This window comes from Apostichopus japonicus, chromosome 9, assembly GCF_037975245.1.
Source record: "Apostichopus japonicus isolate 1M-3 chromosome 9, ASM3797524v1, whole genome shotgun sequence".
NCBI classification, from domain to species: domain Eukaryota; kingdom Metazoa; phylum Echinodermata; class Holothuroidea; order Aspidochirotida; family Stichopodidae; genus Apostichopus; species Apostichopus japonicus.
In genome coordinates this window covers 12,575,001-12,601,303 of record NC_092569.1, presented here as the reverse complement: position 1 = coordinate 12,601,303, position 26,303 = coordinate 12,575,001, and the positions used below count along the sequence as shown (strand labels likewise).

Here is a 26,303-nt window from a genome sequence, read left to right as displayed (position 1 = left end):
GAGAATGATAACTGAGGGCGCGCCTCACTTTCTAGTGTTCTCGCACACGATCGTATTGCGTAAGAAAACCGCATACGTAAATTTTGTATGTTCTTCGTACATGGGTGCAGATGTCACTCTGGGGTCAGCTTTGATAAAAAAAAAGAGCATTCATATTTCTATTTCGATGAGGACCAGGGCTGTCGAGAGCCATGCGGGCCGAGCCCTAAGACAAATTAAAGTCTTCAGCATGCCCTTACTTGCATGTGTATCATTAATATGAGAATAACCTATTCTCATCCCATATTTCGAAAGCTGTCCACCCCCCCCCCTCCCCGACCGTTTGGACTAATAATCTCTGAATCCAGTCCAGATAAATTTTTATTTTCTAATTAATTAGGTGTTTGGCTCTTAAGCTCCGTTTGCATACAACTTGTTCGATCTATGTCGCAAATATCAATTCAGGTTGCCTTTACTATTCATAATTTTATAATGTTCATAAATAAGAAAGTGTGGTAACCCTCTTGTACCTACCCACTTGACATTGTTTATACTGCACTCAGTTTCTCTTTCACATGTAGTAAACGTGACTCATAAAATGAAAGGAGAACTATAACTTACATGTAGGCTATAAGTGATTTCCGATACGCGCTATACTTTTATTATCAACTATTATGCACAAACATGGCTATTGCATTTGAACTTCCTTGTTGGAACAATTTTCACACGAAAATTGTCTCAAAAGGTCAGCATTTGTCTTCCTCCTCGGTTTAACTAATGTCCTTTAAACAATATAACCGAAAGAGGAAGTTTGTCGTTTGCAAACATTGTTGAACTTGTTATTGAGGTATGCTCGCCAAGTACACATTCTTTGTGGGCTGCACTAATTGTAATATTACTAGTAATCTGACCGTCCCAGAAATAGCTCATTCGATCACTTATAGTTAGAGGTTGAGTTGTAGCAGATCGAGTCCGACCATGAATCCACAAATAACTAGATCGGGTTTGCTCCTTCTCATCGTTATGGCAGGTAAGTTATTCACTTTATACAAATGGCCTAAATCCCTGTTTCATTTATATTGTCATAATGTATATTGCTCCGTCCATGAATGGATATAAGTTTAAACAATGTTGTGAATTTTGTCTGACTAGCTGAACGATTGTCTGACCTTTCCAAATTACACATAAGCAGAAGGCACTTGAAGAGAGCATTTGCAATTTGCAGCAGTTTTGCCTGATATGTGTGGTATGTTATGGGGCTATACCATATATGCTATAGGCATAAGGTACCGTAGTTGTACACTGGCTTACAATAAGATCCTGAATATATAGCCCCCCCCCCCCCAAAAAAAAAACAAAACAAAACAAAACAAAACAACAAAACAAATAGTTAATCCATGAGAAACGAATTGCTAGTGTAGGCTAATAAGCATACTTGAAGCTCTTCAATGCAGTACAGTCTGTGTAAATATTTTATTTCATTACCAAATGTAGGCCTATACAGACTTAACGACGAACTCGAAGATAAACCATTTGTGGGGGTTGGAGTTCACGTGATTTTATAGCTAGGAAGTGATACTATAGTTACTTACCCGTATGGCTTTATGGCCGTTAGTCCTGTGCTTGTAAATATTTGTTAGACGGCATAACATGCATACGCTTGAAAAAGAAACTCCCAACATGCATGACTGCATTCCGTTACTGCATGTTGGTTTTATGGAACGTTTGCCACAGTATTGAACACAGCCGAAACTATGCGTTTGCATCATGGCGAAGAAGTAACTTAGTGTGAACAATTCTTATACTTGATATTTGAAACAATTGTTTATGATTGATAACATCGGAAAGATTCCAACCTCGTGCACCTGTACCAAAGGCGAACTTTAAAGGTCTATACTGACACCTATGGACAATATTGTCCTAGCTCTAATAGGCATTACAAATCATGAAAATAGCTTCAATTCCCATGAAAATCCATCAAAGATGGACCATTTTACAAATCTTGTCTCAATTCTAGTTTTGTTAATGAATAAACATTAGATACTTATGCAAATTGTTGATGTGCAGGGAGTGACTGCCTAATTTTCTCTTATGGATCACATTATTTTCACAACCTTCGTTTCAGGGACTCTGAACACAGGGTTGTGGCCAAAGGCGATTGTTTATTGAAATAATTTAAGATCTTTTTAAATATAAGAATATCAAGTATTCAAATGATACATGGAGGTGTGTAATTAGGGGCTAAAATAAGAATTTTTGATGAGCGCAACACTCCACGTCATAGTTTGCACATATTTAACGAGTTTCTCAGATTTATCAACACTTCAAATGTGTATATCTTGGAAACGAAAAGAGCTTATCGAAAACCTACAACATATTTTGAATACGCGCAACAAATATACTGATCATTATGGGCAAATAGGCTAGGTGTCTTTAGAACTTTAAGCAAACGGGTGCAATGTTATTTTGAATCGATCATTGATGCACATTCACAGTTAGACACATCGAATTACTGTTTGTTGCATATTTTGGATACCTCCATGCTTTCGTCCATTGTCGTCTCTTGGGATTGTACACACCAGTGGCGGACTGGCCACACGCATTTGGGCAATGCCCGGTGGGCCGGTGGGCTGGGGAGCCTGGTAAAAATTACAGCCCATTTTCACAGTAGTTAATAAAAATACAGACGGGCTGTGTAGAAATATATTTTTAACTGTGGGAACCAGCTCATGAAATCACCATGTTAAATAGTCTTTTAGTTCGTAACAAAAGAAAGTGCTATTGGCACGCCCGTCCGTGCTAATGGATTTTATTTAGGTTTTCTTCCATTTTTTTTTTCAAGCATGTTGTCACATAATGCTTGAAAAACTAAATTAAATCCAGTCTAAAACATATATTTTTCTCTATTTTTGTTTACCTTTTTAACTTTTCTCAGTTTAAATAAATCAAGTGTTGCTTCTGGAAAATATATTTTTGGGTCTTTTTTAAAGGATTATTGTAACCTACAAAATTGAGAAATATAGCACCAGTTTGCAACTAGGCATTCCTTAACTTCAAAAAACCTCAATGGGGAGGGGGACACCCTCTCCCCTTAGACCCTTGCCCCAGGATGGCAATCAGTATGTAAGTAACATATCAATGAATAATGGGCCGGTCTAGGTGAAGAGCGCCCGGGGCCGGTTTTAAGACCCAGTCCGCCTCTGGTACACACAGACATACCCTGCATACATAAAAAGGTAGAAAGCATGAAAGTCAAATATAAATTGTGTTTTATTTTTCTTGATATGCTTTTTATAATGCTATCATTATAAAAATGATCATTTTAAAGCCAAATAACGATCATAACAAATACAAAAACTCCATCCGTAAATCATTAGATGTCACAATCGAGTATTTTGGTTACTTGCAGTGGACCGTGGCATCGCTGACCGATGCCACGGTACTTCTATAGTTTCTATAATAATGCAAATGCTGTTAAGTTAAAGTTAACTCTTAAGTCGATAGTCGTAAGTTTGTTCTGGTCTAGATTTTAAAAAATGTGGCTACACCAAGCGGAGACCAATAAAGCTGTAGTATAATTTCCAATTTAGACAAGGTACTTTGTACCTGCCATAAAACTTGGAATCATACTACAGGTGTGTTTGACCTCTAAACACGTCGATCCCGATAAAAGTATAAAAAAGGGTAAGCGATACATTCTATTAGGCTGATGCCTTCAGTCAATGACCTTTACTTGAGCTCTGTTGGCTCCTGTATGTTACTATCGACTTTAAGAACGAACCGATATAATACACTCAAAAGGGTTATGTAACAGGTTGATCAAAAAGAAGACAAAAACAATTAAAGCTTCAACACCTGAATAAAAAGTTTTTCTCTTTCTTCTTTTGAGTTATAATATAGAAGAGCAAAGATGTCAAAAGTGGAGAACTTCTTTTTTCTCTTAATATGCCCAGAAAGATAAATTTAAAAATGCAAATTCAAGCAAAGGCTCAATCACACAACCATGCAAAGGGAACATCTTCCATTGCATCCCATTCTTCAAACCCTCAGGATTGTTCCTGTAATTCAATGGAAGAGGGAAAAATAATAATTAGAAAGAAAACATATAATATTCACAAATAGAGTGGGTGCGGTGGGATCTGTTATATGTTTGTTCCCTTTACATAATTCCAATACTTATGGTAGGTACAAATTAAACTTTTCTAACCACTAGTCTGACACATCTTCCCAATGGCGAGACAGAAAGTCTGCCTCTACCTTCAATTTGCCTGATGTGTGCTCTCATGTGAGTGTCAGCCGATGCTTTTGACAAAACACCCAAATCTGCTGTGCAGCAAACTGAATGTCCCCGCTTTTTGTTCCACCATGTTTGTTTATAACTGAGTGTGGAGGTATTATCCGACTTGTATTGGAATCTTTAGGTTGAATACTGCTTTTGAGAAACACTGGGAGACCCAGGAACACTGCTTGTAACTCTAGTGCATTTATATGCCAATGTTTTTCTTCTTGGGACCAAAGGCCCCTGTTTGTTGCATACCAAAAACGGCTCTCAACCTGACTTTGACGAGTCTGTTTGAGTCATCATATCTGGTTATAGTTTGGATTGAAGCACCATTTTGGGTATGGCTTTCTTCTATCCACCATTTCAACTCTTAATGGGCCTTTGTTATAAGGTAAGCTGAAGCCTTGAAACCTAGAGGCTTGTGAATTGCTATACATTCGATGCCCTTTGGAGATATCTCACATGAGCTCACATTGCCTGCTACCATTTCCAATAGAGTGTTTGCTAATTGTCAGGCTTTTGATAGCTTGCAGTTGAAAAGATTCTGACAACTTTTCTTGATACCCTTCTAGTTGATCTGTGGAAGGGAATTGAAAAATGTTAATGGAATCTTTTCCTACACCCAGGAATACTGTATTTCTGCTTGTGGTGAAGACAGACTTATTTAGGTTTACCATGAACGCTAGGCTCGCCAACAGGAAGTTCATTTCCTCCCTTAACCTTACATGTGACCGATATAGAAACAGGAACATTGTCTAGGTAGACAAAGAGGCTTACTCCTTGCAGTCGCCAATGGCCTGCCATGAGCTTCCTATTGTAACTTTGTGAAAAGAAACGGGGATACCAAAGGGCAGGGTGTAGTACTGGAAGTTTTCCACCTTCCAAAAGAAACCGAACGAAGGCTCTGTCCTCTTCAGCAAATGGAATCTTGGGAACCACAAACAGTGTGCTTAGAAATGATCTGTGTGAGTTCGTTTGGGGAACCAACTCTACTGCCTTCTTTAGGATGAGAGCTTGAATCTCTGCAAATCGACATTGGCTTGCTCTTGACTGACTATAACATTGGGATATTAAATGTTCGTAAGGTGGTTAACAACCTGGAGAACCCAAGTATCGCTTGTAAGTTTAAAACAAAAGTTGTCTCTAAACGACACTAAAAAGAACTTACCACTAGACCCTGCTGTCTTTGTTCTGGTTCATAAAGCTTCTGCTGCTGCTTTGGACGACGCCCCTTCAGCGGAAGCTGGAAGTTTTCGGAGCGGTTGCCCAAACAAATGATTCGGCCAGAATTTCTTTGTCTGCCAGCACCAAAGTTGCACTCCTAGTTGCCCGCAAGCTTCCTTTTAACCTTTCTTCATGTTTTACGTTGATGATAATGTAAAGATAGATTTTAACTCTGAAGCAATATTTGACGCACCTAACAATGACCTAGCATCCTGTGTTCTTTTCATGAATAGCTCATTCAGATCCTCACTCAAGAGACCAGTGGCAGTTGTAGCACCCTTGGCAGCCAATTAAATGAATCTCTGTCGCCCAAATTTTTCATAATAGCCTCCCTACGCACCCTATTTAGAATGGCAACAACATGACCAGACAATAACAGTCATTGACAGGTGATGTGTTTGGATAGCTCATTGGGCAAAGGCCATTTTTTTCAAATGGTTAAGTATGAAGGTGAGAGGGCCTGCTAGGTCAAATAAATTTCCACAGACGCCAAGATGGACATTGTAGACTGTGAGTAGATGTAACCCTAAGCAGCGTTATTTCTCCCAGGAGAAACTAGCATTGCGGAAGTCGAGACCCCATCCTCATTAGAAAGGCATATCGTCTGCTCAACCGAGCCAGCATTTATGTCACAATTTTCCCGTGCAGAGGACCCGGGAAAATGACCTGGTACGCTGTCTTGCTCCTAGGAGCCAAGGTTAGACATACTCATAGATACGAGTGTGGAAAAAACTCGAAAAATACCTCACCTGTTACATAACACTTCATGAGTGTATTCCATCGGCTCGTTCTTAAAGTTGATAGTAACAGACAGGATCCAGCAGAGGTCAAGTAGAGATCATTGAATGAAGGCATCAGAATAGAAGAAGGTATCGCTTAGCCTTTTTATTCTTAGAAATTTTAGATCTGGATCGACGTGTTAAGAGGTCAAACACACCTGCTATATAAAATGGAGTGCCCTTTAGTATATTTCAGTTGCAAGTTGAAAGTATTAACCTTATTTTAACGAATATAACTGTTTTGTCTTACATTCTGTAGCGTCTGGACAAGTTCCTTCTGATTGCCTAAAGTGCATCTGTTTTGTAGAGTCCACTTGCACTATACCTTCCCCATTGTGTCATATGGATGTAGGATCACTGTCATGTGGTCCTTACCAAATCAAACTAGGCTACTGGCAGGATGCTAGGCTGAAGGGAGGTAGTCTGGATGGAGGTACGTATCGAAACCCTTCTGCACATGTTCAATTGCCTTACATGTTTGTATGATAGGATATGCATGGTCGTAACTGTGGCCGGTTGTATCAAATGTTGTTTATCGTATGGTCGCTCATGATCTAGTCATGTATGTGACGCGTGATCACGACAATTTCACATTTAATATAACGATACATGTCGTAATGATATTTGATATTGTTGACAATGATTCGGGTTTCATAATTTACTATCATGCTTGTCATATATGTCGCCACCAATTTGTTTGGATATACTAATAATACCTGTGGTTTTGGCCACCAAACTTGTGATGTTATAGATCATGGTAATAATCATGAAATATAGGGCAAAATAGGGCCTATTAACATCATGCCTGTGACGCGTGATCAAAAGGATGATATTGATAATACTTGTGGATGTGAAGTTGATCTTTGCCGTAAACCATCATTGTTGCCAATGATCATGATTGGTTGACTGTAAACTTGCTGCTTCATAACTGGTTAACAAATGCATTTGATGCTGTTATTCGTTATCGTGGAAATGATTTCCATTACATCACTCGTTGATCATGCTTATGACGCGTGATCTTCACAATAATCGTGATATATAGTGAATGGCGATGTTGGTCGTTGACTCCGTGCGAAATGATGATTATTTTCACATCATAATATTTACGATTTGCCACGATATCAATGATATGACTTAATGTAGGTTGTAGAGCTAGGGAAGAGGATGATTTATTACATTCATTTTCATGAATAAGCATGCAACAATATTGATATAAAGTAGCACACGGTCGGAGCAATGGTATAGTAACTGTTAGTAAATCACAAAAGCACGCAACTCACTCAATTCAACAATACATGTAGTACATATACAAGCTGTAGTGTGTACTTTTAAGTCCGAGTCATCTGCGAATACTTGAAACGCTTATAACCTCCGGCTGTTCTTTCGGGTATCTCACCCCCACCCACCCCTCCTTCTGTAACTATACCAACAAGTTGGCTTACTTGTGCTTCAGATAAGTATCCAACAATTACACCGGGCGATATATGTCTGTATGTTGTTTTAATAATGAATAGTTTACTTAAATATTAACAAATTGTACAATAAACAATTCTAAGTTGCTATTTCCATCCACAGATTGGCAGAAATGTTCAGCAACCTTTGACTGCAGTGAACGGGCTGTACAGGGTTATATGGCACGGTACGCAACCTATGCCCGTCTAGAGCATAATCCTACCTGTGAGGATTTTGCGCGGATACACAACGGCGGACCAAATGGGTTCAAGAATCCAGCAACTGAAAAATATTGGTTGAGAGTGAAGAAATGTCTTGACATGAGCAACAACTGAACAAACCTCAACTTAATAAAAAGAAAAAACATAATTAGAAACTAAACACAAATCGAGAAAGTAGCATATGTTATGATGTTGCCATTAGTAACAAGACACATTAGGTGTTATATATCTTTTAGACAATGTACCTTTGAATGATTTAAGATTTTTAAAGGGGCGGAGTTGTCTCGTAAGCTGCATGGTTTAGATATTTCCTGAGACGCACAATACTTATCTCTGACGTCAAGATTCGTGATGTCACTCAGCAATTTTTGACGAACATCTGCGACAGTATAAGTGAACGATCATTAAACATAGTTGTAGACGAAAGTTACGCCTAGTACAAAATAAATAGTAAAACTCGGGGGGAAACTTCACTTTGGACATGCGCCTAGCCCCTTTCCCACGTGCCGACACTACCAACAAAACTTGCAGGCTGATTATCACAAATTAAAGGATTAACCTATACTATGATGGATAGTACAGTTTGCGTGATAGGCTACTGACCCTGTTATCTTAAATACCAACTTAGGTTTAAGCCTCACAGATTGGCGCCTCAGTGTTGGCTAACAAAAACATCCCATTTGTGGGGTACAACTTATGAAGCATGCCAAAAAAACGTGAAAATGTCTCGAACAATAATAAATCAAGCAACCATAGGCAAAATAAGAGTGACCTATATATAGTAGCGTTCGAAATGATAGGCCTATGTGCATATGACTAATCTATTAAGTGCATTGTGGGTACGTTACCATAACCAGTGATTCTCTATTAAGACACAGGACAAATTTCCACCTCATGCTCTTCTCCAACTTTCAGTTACCAAAATCAAAGCAATTGTTGCAATAACACAATTGTGGATCAGTAATGTCTACACATTCGTCATGAGCCCATTCCTTGCGGCGTTCACACATGAACCAATCTTCGTCATGGGATTCTCCAAATACGAGACATAATTTAGTCACCGTTTTTCAACAGCTGTTGATTTCTATAGAAGAATCATTATCATTTTCCATTTTTAGGATTCTAACTGCCACTTGTTTGTTTTGATGACTTTCTATTGTACCTAGTTAATGTCTGTTTAGTGGTTTCTTCGCATTTGACTCAAAGTTCTGCAAAAGTCTTTTGTGTGGAGAACTTGTCAGAATTGTTCCTTTTGATGATTTCTTGCCTTTTTGTACCAAATTGCTGGGTGCGCCCCTGGAGAGTATCACATGCATGGAATCAGTCCACTCTTACTAACTGTTCATAGTTATCTGACATACGTAAATAAACTGACCAGGTGTATGTCACAAACAAGCCAATAACATGTATCGACTTGCTGTAAGCATTCAATGTCGGCTGGTGAAGAATCGTTGTGTTACTTGATATTCACACATGTGTTCTGTTGTAATTCTGTGTATGGTTGCTGTATAGCTGATATATATGTATAGCTGTGTAGCATATATATGCTTTATGCTGTAGAACTTATATATGTACAGCTGTATAGCTGTATAGCTGACATGACGAGCTCAAAGAACAAAGATACTCCAGCTAGCTTCTGTTTCTGTTAAGTCTTTTCTGTTCATTTACTCCGGTTTTGGTTTCTAACTTTCTATTTCAACTCTTCTCGCATATTCTGTACTTGTTGCTTTTAGTTCTTTCAATAATAACTTTTAAGGAAACCATCTCCTGCTTGAGTTCTTTCTTCATATCCCTTGTTGTCATAAGAAGAATGATGTCAATGACTCTGTAATTCTTTCTATTGATTGATGACTCGTCTTTATTGATGAGTCTAGAAGGGCTATTGATATAAAGTATATATTGATCATATTGATTATATATTGATTATATATTGATTATATATTGATTATATATTCATTGTATATTGATAATGATGGATGCAGCAGCCGTAGATTTAGGGATTGAGGTAAGAATGGGGGTAGACTGACCACTTCTAGGAATGGCCGTAGAACCTCCCGTGGGCCGTACAGGCCATATGGTAGGCCATACGGGAAATAATTGCTGATTTAAGGTCCGTGCGGATTAATATTATTACCGGTATTAATTCTATTTAATACCGGCATTAATTCTCAGTCAACCAGCTTCATATGCAGCTTCAAATGCCAGTATTAAATAGAATCAATACCGTCATTAAGTATAATTCATACCGGCATGAAATATAATTAATACCGGCATGAAATAGACCATCTTTGCTTAGTTGGAACTGCAACTTAAGTTGCGCTATAGTGTAATACGCACTGTTATTGAAAACAGTAGTAAATAAGCAATTATTTCCCGTATTGCCTACCATATCCGTAACTGATATACCAGGGCAATGTGCTAGATGACGTGTAGCTGGTGTAGGCCAGACATGCACATCTGCCACAATAACTATTTTATTTATTTTATTTAAACTTAATTGAATTGTGGGGTGATTCGGTAAGCCAGAGCTATATATCTTCCCCGAGGCCCTCGGTTACAAAGAAGAAAAAAAAAGCACATACGGCTATCAGTTGTGTAAACGAACTGAGCGGGAGTGGTGATGGGTACTTGGGAGGACCTGGGTTCTGTCAATGTGGACACGTTCCCAATTGGCTCAGGAACTGAAGCGGTAGCTCGTTGAATATCAGTAACCCACTTGCCCAAAAATGACATTAGTGGGCAATACAAAAGTATTGGACGAAAAATTTCAAAATTCACTTAAAGGCTCAGTTAAACCTGCAGATCGCGGTTGACGTTAATCCGTAATTGACGGGGATTCTCAAACTAATACCAGCCAATTGCGTCTCAAGTTAAGTATTATCATATCATTATGCTTTATGTTATCTCTACGAGCCCGTTTGGTTTGTATTACTGGCAACTGCCACAGTGCCACGGATTTGACTAGGCAACCCAGAATGAGCATCTAGTTTGAGTGAGTTATTACCTGTACATGAATCATTTCTACCCAACGAATCAATATTAGGCTAATCATATGCAGTATTTTGAACATTTTAATCTAAATTTATATTGCTAAAATCTCGGCCGATTGAATAACTTTTGAAAGCTCTGAAGCCTCTAAAGTTCAACATATCGTATAGCTTCCAAGGGCTTCGCCCCTGGACCTCTCGCCTATGGCGGCCCCTGGACCCCACGCAGATAGCGCAAAGCGTATTCGTTGACAGGTCAATAAATTGAATCCGCTTCACCGAGTCCCTAAGAACAAATCCTGGCTACGCGGTTGACTTCCCTACAATATACCAAGTTCATATTTTTATTTGCACTATGTCTTCAACAATTTAGCTGATGGAACTCAGGAATAAACTGTTCAATTTGGGTAAAGAAACATTCCTAACGGTACCGTTACCATGGTTTCAAGTGTTCGGGCATACTGCAAAAGTACCTAAAATGACCAAACTTGTAGCGCGCAAAACTTGCCTCCCCCCACCCATTGAAACTCTTTGTCCTCCTTCCCCTCAGCCCGCATATGAAACATCTGGTTACTCTACCTGTTCACAAACGAGAAATTAGAATGGCGGTAATTCGCCAAATTACTAATGGTATGAATGTATAGCACAACGAGCTTTCTCAAAGGGATGGCGCTGTCTATGAATACGTGATCGATTAGTGAGTTTTTGGAGATCCCAGTATCAAATCCTCTGCAGTAACTTTTAAGTCCACTAAGTATAGTAGTATCCGCAGATAAAATGTAACGAGGACTAGCTAAATTACGAACCGGATAAAATGCAGATATGAAGAGATATATTATCACGAAGTATAGCTAGCTACATCTTAAGATACAATGTCTGCCGCTGTTTAGCCTAGGCTGAGTAGTTCAACACACTAGTATGATTAGGCTGGTGTTGATATTCCTCGCTTCAGTGGCGGAGCGTCCATATAGTCAGGGGGGTGAATGCCCCCCCCCCCCTGACGGACTCAAATGTACTGCTGGCGCCCTTTTTCAGCTTTTTACGACATTTTACTTATTCGCGATTATTGACTTTTTTCTTGCGCTCCTCATCTAAATATTGACATTTGTCACATTTTCTTGCTGTAATTTTCTGACAAAATGCTCTAACGACTATTTATTCTTCTTTTATCTGCATACTAGCAAGGCCCATTTCATTTCAGCAAGGTTCATTTCCGGCGATCTAGGGAGTATCTTGACTCAAAAAAATTATGTACGCTCCGCGCCAACCTGTGGTGGCGCTCCGCTTAGATAGTGTCCAGAGCCGTATATAGAGAGAGTTTGGCCAATTGGCGATTTGTGACGTCACACGCAAACCATGGGCATCAAAATAGGTCCAGTTGTCGTTACCAGTTGCGCGAAACACGAAAAACACCACACACAATATATAGCAGCTTTGCACACTGTGCTCGTTGCGAACAAACGAAGCGACTCAGAATGTCAGATTTTGACAGGCATACGAGGAACAAAATGGATATCAGGTAATGAATTAGAGTATGCGTTAGTTAGTGACATTAACGTTTATCTTCACACCTGAAATGCATAGAAAACTAGCTGAAAACCTGTCATTACACTTGTTTTATTTTACGCCTCATACTACTAGTCCTACTTTAGTCATACAAACGAAAAGCACACATCACAGTCCTGGCTAGGCTAGATTACAGACGCACAACTATAGCATCAGGCCTACATTAATAGATCCTTCAATTAAATAAAGTAGGCCTACACATAAAATGACAATTTATGCTTCACTGATCTTTTCAGGTTTGCCAAAAAGTAGTTGTACCAGAGGTCATTGTATTAAACTCCAGAAGTTACATAGTAGGATTAATATTCGGCATAACTTTTTCTCTTCAGTCTAATACAACTTATACAAGGGTTGTGAATGGATGGAATGGTTTGCCTGAGAAGGTTGAATTGCAAGTAGTGTGAATGGGTTTAAGAATACTTTGGATGAGTACATTAAGCATTGTAATTGGGTATGACATTTGATGTCCTCGGTTTTATTCCTCTCATATAGCCTTAGGGTCCTTAATGGGGACTTGAATGTCTCTCCTGGTCTTTTTTTTCTACTAAACTAAACTATATACTTGAGTGTAGGAGTTAGCAATAGTTGGGAGTCTGTGGGCAAACCTAAGACTGATATTGTGGTGTTAATTTCTCAGGAATGTAGTACTAGGCTATAGTAGGTGAAACAGATTGAATGGGTCTGTCGAGAAAAAAAAACCCTGCAACAACTGAATACTGGTGTATGTTGTAGCTTATGTATTTTCCATTAACATATATACTATACGGTCATGTCCTTAATAAGGTTTCATGGATCACACTGACATAGTGTGCCTTCTTGTCAGTGTTGTCAACTGAGCACAGGGCTGATGACATCATTCAGTTTGTTATTATGCAGACAGCAAATGGCCATAATGATAATTATTAATTGTTACTTATTCTTCATACTGCCCTTACTGGCCTTACCTGAACAGTGATGTATAAAAAATGCAAGAAGTCGTTAAGCTTTTCATTTAAGAATCGTTTCAGCCTGTCCTATTTCAAACATATGATTGGCAGGTTTCCACGTTACATAGCTTATCAAAATGGAGCTGTTTTGTAAAGCAAGAAAATCACACATATGCATGCATACAAACACACTCATATATAACAATTTCTGAATATCTTTTCAGCTGCCCAAAGGTACTGGAATGCAAGCTCTGTTGGGTGAATTAAAAAACCCTCATTGTACTCTTTTATCATGGTCAGCGTAGCTGGAACCAGCAATGATGGTGATGTGGATTTGACAGTACCTAGACAAGAATTCAATAGCTGCTTTGTGTTGAAGTGGGTTCAACTTGCTCAAGGCCATGACAGGATGACGACTAGACATTAGGATGAATTATCTGTTGCAGAGCTCTATAAACCAGGCAGTTGTTAAAACATCCATTGGGTGACCCTCACAGTCTACCAGGCACTGCATCGCAGAAGCAAAATGAAGTGTGTGTGATACCTTCATCTTATGAGAGTGGAATGGTATCAGTGTGGCCTCTGTCAATTTGGCTTCAAGTTTTTATTTTCTTGAAAGCTGAGAAGATCTTTCAGTGGTTTCACACTGACCTCTGTACTTGACAATTCATGTGTATTTGCCAGCTCAGGAGGAAGCCAGATTTTAATTACATTAACCAATGCTGACTTTTTTTTGGACATGTGGTACATCTGCAAGGAGGTGAAGGAAGCAGTTGGAGTTGCATGGATGTGGAATCTTGTTGATAGTCTGGCAGTCTTATCCACAGATTATCCCAAAGCTTCTCCACATTGCCACATTCAGAACTTATTACATTGATAAACTTGAAAATTGCAGGAATCTAACGAAGCACCCATCAAGGGAATTTGTTTGTATATATAATTATTGAAAGCTGTGACCTTCTAATGTGACAGACTAATGTGAAATAAAGGGCAGTAGATTACCTTGTAAATGAACCTTGTTATTGTTTGATTGTATCTAATGTTTGCAAAATTTTAAGTTGCATGCTACCAATTGAAACATAATTCTTTCTCTATTAATGGGATATAAATACTTCTCCTTAAAGGGTGTGGAGACTCCCGCACAAAGAAACGTCTCATGCCGGTTATCTGACCTAGTTTCAAATGCGGTGTAACAGTTCTAGTGTTAGACACCACCATTGATCCCAGAAAATACACATACAGCTTGCTACCATCTGTAAATAGACATTAGTGTACAGTCAATACAAACATCACAGTCAATACCCACAACACAGTGCACATAGCAGCGTGGACATCTCAGGTCTAGATAAAAGATAACAAGGTATCAGGTTTCATTACTGTCTGCATTTTGTAGCGACACAAAAAAACTTCACTTGCAAGCAACGGAAAGTAAACTTTTTCAGAGCGCGGCATGCGGTCTAGGGCAAGTCTTCAATACCTTTAAATATACTGCATCGGTTGTTGTCACTTGATCATTTGCTTGTGTGTGAGCTAAACAGCTTAAATAATATGTAAAAAAATAATACAAACTTTCAAATTGCCAGATATCTACTTGCTCAAAATCATTATCCAATCATGATTTGTTGCTATCCTTGAGTCCATTATTCAGATGATGAGGCAGATTCCCTTCAACTCTCCATGATGAAGGTAAAACCTTATATCTTAACCAACTGCCATTGAGTGTCCATTTGAAAGTTTCAAACACACAAGTGCATTGATTAAAACAAAGACTTTATTGCTGTGGTTGCAGGAACTGGATTTCAGTCTAGTAGTCACTCACCAGGTTTGTCATTATCACAGTCTGCTAACTGTGGCTTTTTATGTTAGGAGTTTTTCTTCAGAGCACGTCACCTTTGATTTGTAAAAAAAGTCCTGAAATTCAGGGAGTTAAAATTTACTGTCTAAAGATAATTTAAAAAGATTTTTTTAACTTCAATCATCAATGTGGGTGTCAATTAAGGGAATAAGGAGGTACTGATGCAACTTTGATAAATGATAGTTGACTGCATCCAAATTAAACCAAGGCCTAGGCTATACTTTTGAAGAAGAAAAAATTAGGCTGAATTCATGTTAGCCTAAAAAGGCTAGGCCAATGCTGACAATTAACACAAACCAAGATCATTTAACCATTTGGGCACTTGTTTATGGCATACTAAAAAGGGTCTATATAATTAGGCCTGTATGTGTACACAACCCACAAGTTGCCAATGAGTATAGACCTAGCCTAACTAGTTTAGGCCTAGGCTACTTTGTTTTCCTTAGACCTAGTTTAATTGGGCCGTATACAGTGCCATATTATGTAATGTGCTATAACAGTTGTAGTAATAGAAGGAATGGTCCAGGTCTAACTAAGCCCAGGCTTAACTTATGCTTCGGGCTTAACTAAGGATTAGGGCTTTACGTGATGCCTAGAGGCTAGCCCACCCTTTTACATTAAACTAAAAGTGATACTTTTTTAAGCTAGGCATACAATAACTAGGAATTAGGATAACTATATGTGCGACTGAAACTGCCATGCCTATGATTAGGAGAGCTGGCATAATGAAATCGAATTTGTGGATCGTAAAACGAGAGAGAATAGCCATGCATGTAATTACAGAAACCAGTCTGAACGTAAAATTCTCGCATTGCTTGTACATTACTCGTATTACACTAGGGCCTATGGCTAGTATGGGCCTAGGCTACACAGACTTTTTTTCATTAGATCTCCATCTTGTTCTTTCTACTTCCAAAAAATTCCTCTTCTTTTATGGTCAGTCGGATAATCAAACAACAATATCCATGTTCTGACCGATTGCAGCATCCCCAGCACCATTTCTTTCATAATTTCGTACTTTTTTCGTTTACACAAACGATAGTCTATACACTGTGAGTATGCGTGTCGTCTGCTATAAAGTTTTCAAGTGGACCTATTTTACCACCCTGTGTGGGCGTTTTCCCTCTCGACCAATCCAAATCGGTTACATGGTTGGCCAAACTCTCTCTATATACGGCTCTGATAGTGTCAAAAGCGCCCCTACAGACAATTCTCGCCAATCTGACCAATAACCCTAACTCCGCCACTTCCTCGCTTGAAGGTACGAAGTTGAGGATCCAAACTAAAGTTAGACTGAATGAGTCCGGTTATACTTGATATGTGGAATAAAACGATGATGTCCCCCCAATTATCGACGATGAATGGACACACAATATACAAAGATGAAACCTATAGTGTGGATACTAAGATAAATTATAGATATTGCTAGCAAAAATTGATGGTGCCATGTATGGCCAACTCGTCAGCTATCCAGAGCTGGGGTGGGCAACGTACAACACATGCGGCCTGCCAGTGGTTTTTGTGCGGCCCGTGAGATGTCTCAAGAAAAAAATAGAAATCAATCTATTTTACATCACAAGAAATGAGCTAGCTGCTTAGAATTTATCGGCACTAATGATGCTGTCAGGTAGGCCTATTATCCCCATAAATTATCAACTGTACTGTATTGACATTGTGCTTTGGTTGATTATACAGATTAAGTACACACACCTATTGCCTGAAAGTCCTCGGAATCAGGTCGTTGGTTAGGTGCGGCCCAGTCAATTTTCCACTCCTAATATCTGGCCCATTCATTCAAAAAGGTTGCCCACCCCTGGTCTAGAGTTAGAGACCACTGTTAGTCAATGGGGCTTTTAATTGGCATATGCTACCGTGAACATGACAACCAGAGCGGCTGATACGGACAGAGATACTTGTTGCATCAAAGATAGGTTTCTGAGGCTGCTGCGGCGTAGAGGCTGATGAGGCGTAGAGGCTGATGAGGCGTAGAGGCTGATGAGGTGAAGAGGAAGGTTTGGTGTTTGTAGTTTTAATATTTGTAGACTCCTGCTAGTGTAACCATCTAATAAGTAAGTCCTTCTAATTGGTTGACTGGTCATAAATGTAACACATGTTGAGAAATTATAACAAACACCATGCAGTCTTAAGCTTTCCACTGGGAGAATTTTTCCATTAAAAGACAGGAAAGCTAATTCGTGGAAGCGGCTTAAAGGATATGACTTAATGATATGACGTATGACTTAATGATATGACGTAACATGTAAGTCTGAGAAGAAGGATCGAATGGAGGTAGAGGATGGTTATTAAATCCCTTCTTGGTCAAAACTCGGTCTCGGTCGTTCCCCACCTATCAACCCCAAACCAAAACCTACCCCACCCCAAGGGCGGCGGAACGGGGGGGGGGGCACAGGGGGCACGTGCCCCCCCCACTTTTCCTCAGGTTAAAAATGTGCCCTTTTTCTACATAAAAATTGAGGTGTCTCAAGTAAGCAGCCAGGGAACCAGAATGAACACTCGGGAAGGGCCGTTTCCGGCCATCTGAGGGGTTTGTAAAACCACAAATTTTCTTGTACGCTCCGCGCCAACCGATGGTGGCGCTCCGCTCAGATAGTCGTGCCATACAACTTTGCAAATCCTGTCTACGCCCCTGACTTTTAATGAATTTCTGTGGGTCAAACTCAAAGCTATTTCGAATGGAAAAAAATTGTTAAGATATTAACAAGAATAAACTCTAATTCGGAAGATTCCTACTTTAGCAACTAGCATGATTTCACCTCATTTTGTCTCAAAAGAAAACTTGTTCCTTATTTCCCATTTTGCACATTGGATATTGCAGTGCTAGTATGCATATTTACCTTGAAAGGGGGGGGGGGGCGTTGATGGAGTGATGTGTATACGCAAATGAGAGTTATAAAGGGTACTAAATATAAGGCTGCATCAGTCCAATCGAATTTCTGCAAAGTGCCCTTTGATGTCGGTGCCCCCCCCCCCCCCCAGATTAAAAGTGCTTCCACCGCCCTTGCCACCCCCTCACCGATTCAATTCAATTACTAAAGAAAGACAAAACAAAGTGGGGTAACTGCCAATGTTTGGAATTTGGAAATATAACCTACAGTTGCTAACTAAGTTGCTGAGATAGGAAAACAGTGTGTATCTAATCTCTCAAATTACCCAAGTGCCACATCCTCTTTCATGGCTCCTGCATCATATAAATCATAAATGTTGTTTCAAGTATACATATCTCGTTTATCACTGATGAGCAGGACTGCAGGAGGCATGCGAAATTAATATTTACAATTCCAAACTCCCCGTTACAGATCAGATGCCCAATCAGAAGAATATTGCTGCTACCAATCCTCAAGTAACATAGTAATCTATAGGTTTCGTGACCCATTAAGCTATTGCAGACTTAAACTCTATTTCGTACAGCAGCTGACGTGAAGCATAAACTACAGACTGGTATTCACACATTATGTAATCTTCGAATCATGTTCCCGATAAATGAATGTTCTGTAAGCCTTCTGCTTCCAGACACGTTTACAAACGATTGCAAAGAACTGTTACACCGAAATAACTACATATCATAAAGAATGTGATACAAATCCCCTGCAGCATCACACAACCCGACTGATCTCGGTCTACTCAAGTAGGAAACACACACTAGGACCAAAGAGATTACACCCCCCCCCCCCACCGCTTCCCAACCTCTCCCCGTAGAACTACTGCAGGTGGTACAAAGGAAAACGATTAAAGATAAACACACCAGAAAACTTCTGTTAAACTTGTTAAACTTCTGTCCCAAAAGGAGGAAATAGGTTGTGAATTGGATTTTTTTGTGATGTGTTTATCTTTAATATGTGATAGTACTGTTTGTTGCTTTACATTAATAGCATTAATAGTTCCAGTGGTGGAAACCAATATACCCAGTTTTAACCTTTGTTTTATGCCTACATCTTTCTTTTTAAAATGAATACAAGTAGACTTACGATATTGGACATTATTTTTTTCTCAATTTGAAATATGAAAGTTAATCGATTACGTGCAGGAGAAAGACGAAAACATTTCGTATATTGAAACAATTGAAATAATTGAGACAAAAGGACCAGAGAAAGGGGAATAACACATCTATTCTGAAAAGGATCATATATCGATGAGAAAACTATACCATGGACGTAAGATTATCGATTGAAATGTTCCAATTTAAGTCGATGAAATTAATAACAAGTCATTGAACGGATACGAAGTTGAGATGATCGTCTCGGCTTATCATATACTACATACTTTAGTGCCTTGCGGTTGAATCGTTTCTCTAAACACGTTACACAATAAGATAAACATGAGTTGCAGATGTTCTCCGTTTACTTATATATTGATGCTACACAGTGCTGAATATGCATTAGGTATATGTTAAATATGATTTGTCGTCAAAGATATTATTTTGGTTTTCAGAATGGCTTCCTCGGGGTTGATAGAAGACATCATTCTGATTTCGAAAATTTGCTTACCGTAAAATATGCACAGGTGTTATGTTTTCAGAAATTTGTCGATGAAAACTAGACTATACCAGCTTTGGTATACTACTTTGCCCTCATTTGTTGATAATATTGGCGGCGGCGGGTCCAATGCTCATTCCCAGCGGGTTTTATTTATTTATTTACTCTCTGTGACACCTACCTGATTACATTATGTTATTATTCAAATAACTGAAATTGATCGTCAATATTTGTAGTGCAAACTGTGTCACAAAAGTCGTTAACATATATATATAGAGAGAGAGAGAGAGAGAGGTAAAGGTGTATAGGTCATTCTAATCGTTCGTTGAAAGATGAAAAGCAATATTTGCTGAGACATGCAGAGTTAATCAAAAGATGTTTGGTCATAACGTACTCGATGTGCATGAACACATGATCGATCCAGGCCAAAAAAAAAATCGATTCACCTTAGGAAAGAATAATCTTCCCTTTCGCCATGAAGAGCGATCGAAAACTCATAAAATTGATACCGAGATGTGCAAAATTTCTAATCAAGGTACCGCCTAATATTATAGCTTGAATAATAATATCAGCACATTGAATATACTGAAATTTATTAAGAAGAGCGAGTTGTTTAAAAACTGAAATTAAAGCAAAGAAAATCGATTTTACCATATTATTGAAGATATTATGATTTTATTGCAAATGATCACGTCTTTGCCTTCGAATGGACATTGTTTGTGATTTTCAGCTGTTCGCTCATCTACAGATGATTGTGCTTTTTTTATACTCATTGAATATTGCTTGTTCCATAATATATACATTTGTGTTTATAGCTGTATATTTACGAGCAGGATATAGATACAGTCTCGAGGACAAGTTTCAATTTACAAGGTTATGAATACTGAGAAAAGAAAGGGCCTCTTTTAATTTCATGTATACAATGTGAAATGATGACCGCCGACGGACGGATGTATGCTCGAATGAATAAAAAATCGTCAGTATTGGCCCTCGAAAGGTGGTCATAATTTCAAAGGTCAAACAGCGTCCGACTGATTAATGGAAGGCCATCCTGTGACAGGACTCGTATTGAAATAATTATTCCCTGATTGAACTTCCCTCTCCTCCGACTTTTGACGGAGGTGGGATGCGTGGACACTCCCTACTTAACCTAAAGGAAGGTCATCCTGTGACAGGACTCGTAATGATCTAATTCTTCCCTGATTGAACGTCCTTCTCCTCCGACTTTTGACGGAGGTGGGATGCATGGACACTCCCTACTTCACTCATGCGCACGTCATTAAATGTCCTATACGTTTAATACTGGTCATAATTTCAAAGGTCAAACATCATCCGACTGATTAAGGTAGGGGACTTTAACCTAATGAAGGTCATCCTGTGACAGCACTCGTAAGGATCTAATTCTTTCCTGATTGAACGTCCTTCTCCTCCGACTTTTGACGGAGGTGGGATGCATGGACACTCCCTACTTCACTCATGCGCACGTCATTAAATGTCCTATACGTTTAATACTGGTCATAATTTCAAAGTTCAAACATCATCCGACTGATTAAGGTAGGAGACTTTAACCTAATGGAAGGTCATCCTGTGACAGCACTCGTAAGGATGTAATTCTTTCCTGATTGAACGTCCTTCTCCTCCGACTTTTGACGGAGGTGGGATGCATGGACACTCCCTACTTCACTCATGCGCACGTCATTAAATGTCCTTTACGTTTAATACTGGTCATAAATTCAAAGTTCAAACATCATCCGACTGATTAAGGTAGGATACTTTAACCTAATTGAAGGCCATCCTGTGATAGGACTCGTAATGATCTAATTCTTCCCTGATTGAACGTCCCTCTCCTCCGACTTTTGACGGAGGTGGGATGCATGGACACTCCCTACTTCACTCTTGCGCACGCCATTAAATGTCCTTAGGTTTTTGTAACCCTAGTTACATTTCCATTTTGGGGGTAATTTTTCCAGTATTAAGGTTGATAAGGTGCATGAATAGTATTCTGAAGATTAGCATCCAATTTTAATAATTTTAAATTGGCCGTTTAAAGGTGATTTATTTGACCACATGAGATGTTTAGTAGCTCTGTTTCTTATTGATGATGTCACACTTAGACGTCAGTTAAAGATTAATTGGTGCTTTCCATTGTTCAGTTGGCTAAGATGTTCCAATACCCTTCACAGTTTGTCACTTAAAGTTACATTCTGGTGGTTGGAGTCGATTGCTAACAAAACCTGCCGATATATTTTGCATATGTAGGTCAAAATGTTTAGATTATTATCTAAACATCTCAGAAAATGCAAAAACAAATAGATCTGCATATGCCTGTAAATGTGCAGTATTGTATTGCGCGAGAAGTTCTTGCAGTATTTGGAAGAACTTTGCACATACGCAGTATTGTAGTGCGTGTGAAGTGCTTGCAGTATCAGTGAGAACTTTGCACATACGCAGTATTGTAGTGCGTGTGAAGTGCTTGCAGTATCAGGAAGAACTTTGCACATACGCAGTATTGTAGTGCGTGTGAAGTGCTTGCAGTATCAGTGAGAACTTTGCAAATTCGCAGTATTGTAGTGCGCGTGAAGTGCTTGCAGTATCAGGAAGAACTTTGCACATACGCAGTATTGTAGTGCATGTGAAGTGCATGCAGTATTAGAAAGAACTTTGCAAATACGCAGTATCGTAGTGCGCGTGGAGTGCTTGCAATATTAAGGGAAGAACTTTGCAAAGATCCCCATCTATACACCGACCGTAAGACCAACGTAAGACCGTGAGACCTGGTGGGCCCATATGAACCACTCCTGTCAACAGTCAAACGCCCGAAATTGGCGTGGTTTTGCCACGTCACAAGGCATGACAGCATCTCCAATGTAATACTCCAGGGCATTGTAGAGGGCGGTCGCAGACGAGGACGTCAGAGGAGAAACTGGTCCGACAACGTGAAGGACTGAACCGGCTTGGACATGCCAGACCTGCTCGCCACTGCTGCTAACAGATCTGCATGGAGGACGATGTCAGCTGCAACCGTTATGTCTCCCCGACAACTTCACAGTCATGGGACTGAGTGAGTGAGTGAGTGAGTATTGTAGTGAGTGTGGAGTACTTGCAGTATAAGGAAGAATATTTCTGCTGTTCATGGTGTTATATTTTGAGCAGACAACTCACCAGGGAGTAAGTCATATAGGTACTTACAAAGTGAGGGCGCTTGTGAGCGCCTTGACAGGTTCAGAATAAGTTGGCTACGCAGCTGCAGCCTCTGAAACTGCAAATGTACAGAGACTATATGAAACTTTTAAGTTTCAACGTCCAGTCATGTAGTTTTCATTCACTTATGCCAATATTGTAGGGCGCACGCGCACTACAATAAATACACTGAGAACACCCAAATGAAGTGCCCAAATATATATATACTCGGTGAATGGAAAAGGGGTCACCGGTAATGTACTTTTATCACGTAACAGTACTACATATTTGTACGAACGCCCTCACACGTTGGCGATATTGCAGCCTCGCATCGGAGACGCTATAATGGAAATGTTCTTAGAAAGAAAATACATGTAGCAATATTGCTGCAGACTATTGTTCCAGAGGAACCCACTAACATGAATAAAGGCATTGTGCGTTTCAACTTTCATTTTAATCCACTAGATTTTCAAAATTATCAAATCTAAATTAATCGATAACATTCTTTACCACTACGAGTAACTGAGCTTCGTGAATAGATTTCCTTCGAAAAACTAAAAACAAGCAGGTGGTCTTGTCGATCAAAAGTATTATTGCAAAGTTTGGAAATTGTGACTTGAACGCAATATTAAATGATAATAACAGGTTGATCGTGCTATCTGAAGTTAGAAAGAAGAGGCGAACAAGCACACTCAGATTGTGATTCACATGGAATTGTTCGTATCGCTATCACAGATACTTCTTAGTTCATTGAATAGGTTTCAATAGTGTTAAGACTGTCAGACAAGTTACACACTGAACATAAGATGACTAGTAGCCGTTTTTCTATACTGCTGAACGTGACGTTAACGTTATGCAGTGTAGTTGATGCCGTAGGTAAGTAAAATTATATTTGTATGCGGTAGAGTGTGTTATTATATAGAGGCCCATTGCATGTCCACTAATTTGATGATGTTTCATTTAAACTGACTTTCTCGGTGGCCTGATTTAATGCACGACTTTCATAGATTCCTTGTGGTAATTCCGCGTAGTATTATTATGCACTCTGCAACAGTGCAATTCATTGTTCACTATCATTGTAACGTGTGATAGTTCGGTGTTTCAATCTGGGCCGTTATATTAGAGGATGGTTAATTCGTGTCGTATCTGATCTCAGTTTCATATTATTCCCTTTTACTGAAGTTAAATTTCATTCATGAATATTTAAGTAAGTTTATATATATATATATATATATATATATATATATATATATATATATGTATATATATATATATATATATATATATATATATATATATATATATATATATATATATATATATATTGTAAAATGATGGAAACAATGGATTCCCTCTTTGTTTATCTCTTCATAGCTCCTCTGATAGATTTATGTACTTTCGAGGAAATGTCTTCGCAACAGTCTCAAATAAGTAAATGCCCTATGAACATGGTAGTGGGAAACTGCACTTGTCTGGGAACTTGTGTAGACCCTTTTGGTTGCCACGGAAACTGTACCGATTCTGACATCTGCATTTGTCCACCGGATGGATTCTTGATGAACGGGGAGGACTGTGTTCCCATTGAAGACTGCGGATGCTATGTTGAAGGCGTTGGGATCTTGCAAGTAAGTTAAATTTATATAGTTAATTAACAGACTGTTCAAATTCAATCACAATCAATAATAATATCTACGTTAAAACTGGCTTATAAAATGTCCAACCGCATCAGCCAAACATAATTAAGATGTTGGTGATCGTGGACATTATTGACGACCAACTGCATGTCCCTCTCATGAAGATAGGATATGACAAGGGGGGGGGGGCACATATGTTGAATAATTGTCACTTATAACATTTGATGCGATATTTCCAGAATCCATGGGAAATATCTATAAATGCCAGTGTGGCTGTCATAACAGTTTAAAACGAAAACATAATTTCACATACATTTTCGAAGTTGATCTTTTCATATGGTACCACGTTACTTGGAAATTAGGGAAAGGAGTAAAATGTGAGCTTCTTCTTCCCTTAATGCTGAAATGACTGTATCATCTTCCCCCTCCCCCACCCCATCCCCCATCAATACCAACTGTGGGTATTTAATCGCAGGGTTTTTTCTCCCTATAATATGAAGAGGTCAATTAAAGAATGCGCGGGTGCTACAATGTAAAAAAAGATTACTGTTGTAAGAAGACTCATATGAGGATCTTTTCGCTCTTCCATGATAGGTTTGGTAATCGAACTAAACGCTTCTTCCTTCCATTTTATACTAAACACACACACACAATTTAGGTTACGGCCTTTCCTTTTATCATTCCCCTGCAGCACGGGGAAGTCTTCATAAACAACGACTGCTCGATGCGGTGTGTATGTAGTCAGGGAGACTTGGTGTGTGATTACGAATTTCGATGCAGCGATAATGCAACATGCCAACAACAGAATCTCAACGATGTACCATGTATTTGTGACGATGGTTTCTATGGCAACGGATTAAATTGTACTTTGGCTCTCGACTGCGCTGACTACCATAATGCTGGATTCGTTGAAAATGGTACTTATCTGATCACGCCGAAAAACTGGACAAGAGGACCATTTGAAGTCTACTGTGATATGGCTACCTCGGGAGGTGGCTGGACGGTGAGTACAGCTTCAATCGTCTTGTATTCATAATACTTGTCTGTCAATCGTGAATGTCATGTCAGGAATGTTTCATTTGGGATCACTCATCCTCATGCAATGCTGCCCTTTAAGATTTGTTTTTCCTTATATTTTTCTATTGCCACACTGTTCTGGGTTGACAGTGCAAAAAAAAAAGTTATATTGCAGCCATTATCTAGCTAGCTTCTGGAGACATGGTCCCGTTTGTTTAAATTTTGCAGTGGCTATTCTCGTTTATCAGCTTCTCGGCCTTTGGCTAAGATCATGTGTAGTATCTTTTTTCCCCTTGGAGGGGAATCGTGATACACACCTGAAGATGATTACACATTCACAGTCTCGAGAAAGGGGGCTAGGGTTGAGAGCGGATCTGTCGTTTTGTTGTTCCGTTTTTCGTTCCCAGGTTCTTTCCTGGGTGACTTTTCTTAAAAAGATTTTTTTCAGCATTATGTAAGTCTGCCTGTTAATATCTCCAGCCATGTAACTTTGTGTATTACGACTATTCATAGTTTACCTTGACTGAGTGATTTTTACATTTCCGTATAAGTTTCCATGTTATTTTTGGTTACTATTGAATATCGCATAATGTATTCCGTTCGCATGTCTCAATAAAACATTCACTACGTCATAACACTGACGTGATACTCAAGGCAATATATATTCAACAAACACGTTGTCGAGGGGTAGGTGGGGTGGGTGGGGTG

General features: G+C 39.1%; 2 protein-coding genes across 3 annotated transcripts in view; both read left to right on the top strand.

Annotated features, from left to right (window-relative positions):
- Positions 1 to 828: 828 nt before the first annotated feature.
- LOC139974308 (lysozyme 1-like) lies at positions 829 to 9,700 on the top strand. The gene is made up of 3 exons (XM_071981340.1): positions 829 to 1,009; positions 6,524 to 6,697; positions 7,840 to 9,700. The coding sequence occupies exons 1-3, from the start codon at positions 958 to 960 to the stop codon at positions 8,049 to 8,051; spliced, it is 438 nt and encodes a 145-aa protein (XP_071837441.1). The 5' UTR covers positions 829 to 957; the 3' UTR covers positions 8,052 to 9,700.
- A 12,907-nt stretch (positions 9,701 to 22,607) lies between these two features.
- Positions 22,608 to 26,303, top strand: part of LOC139974200 (microfibril-associated glycoprotein 4-like) — a 6,468-nt gene continuing 2,772 nt past the window's right edge. The window contains exons 1-3 of one of the 2 annotated variants that reach the window (XM_071981169.1): positions 22,608 to 22,833; positions 24,319 to 24,569; positions 25,270 to 25,581. In XM_071981169.1, coding sequence (XP_071837270.1) covers positions 24,351 to 24,569; positions 25,270 to 25,581 — 531 coding nt within the window. In that variant the 5' untranslated portion in view covers positions 22,608 to 22,833; positions 24,319 to 24,350. Of the gene's footprint in view, positions 22,834 to 23,673; positions 23,821 to 24,318; positions 24,570 to 25,269; positions 25,582 to 26,303 lie in introns of those variants that run through there. The other variant, XM_071981168.1, reaches the window with a different exon arrangement.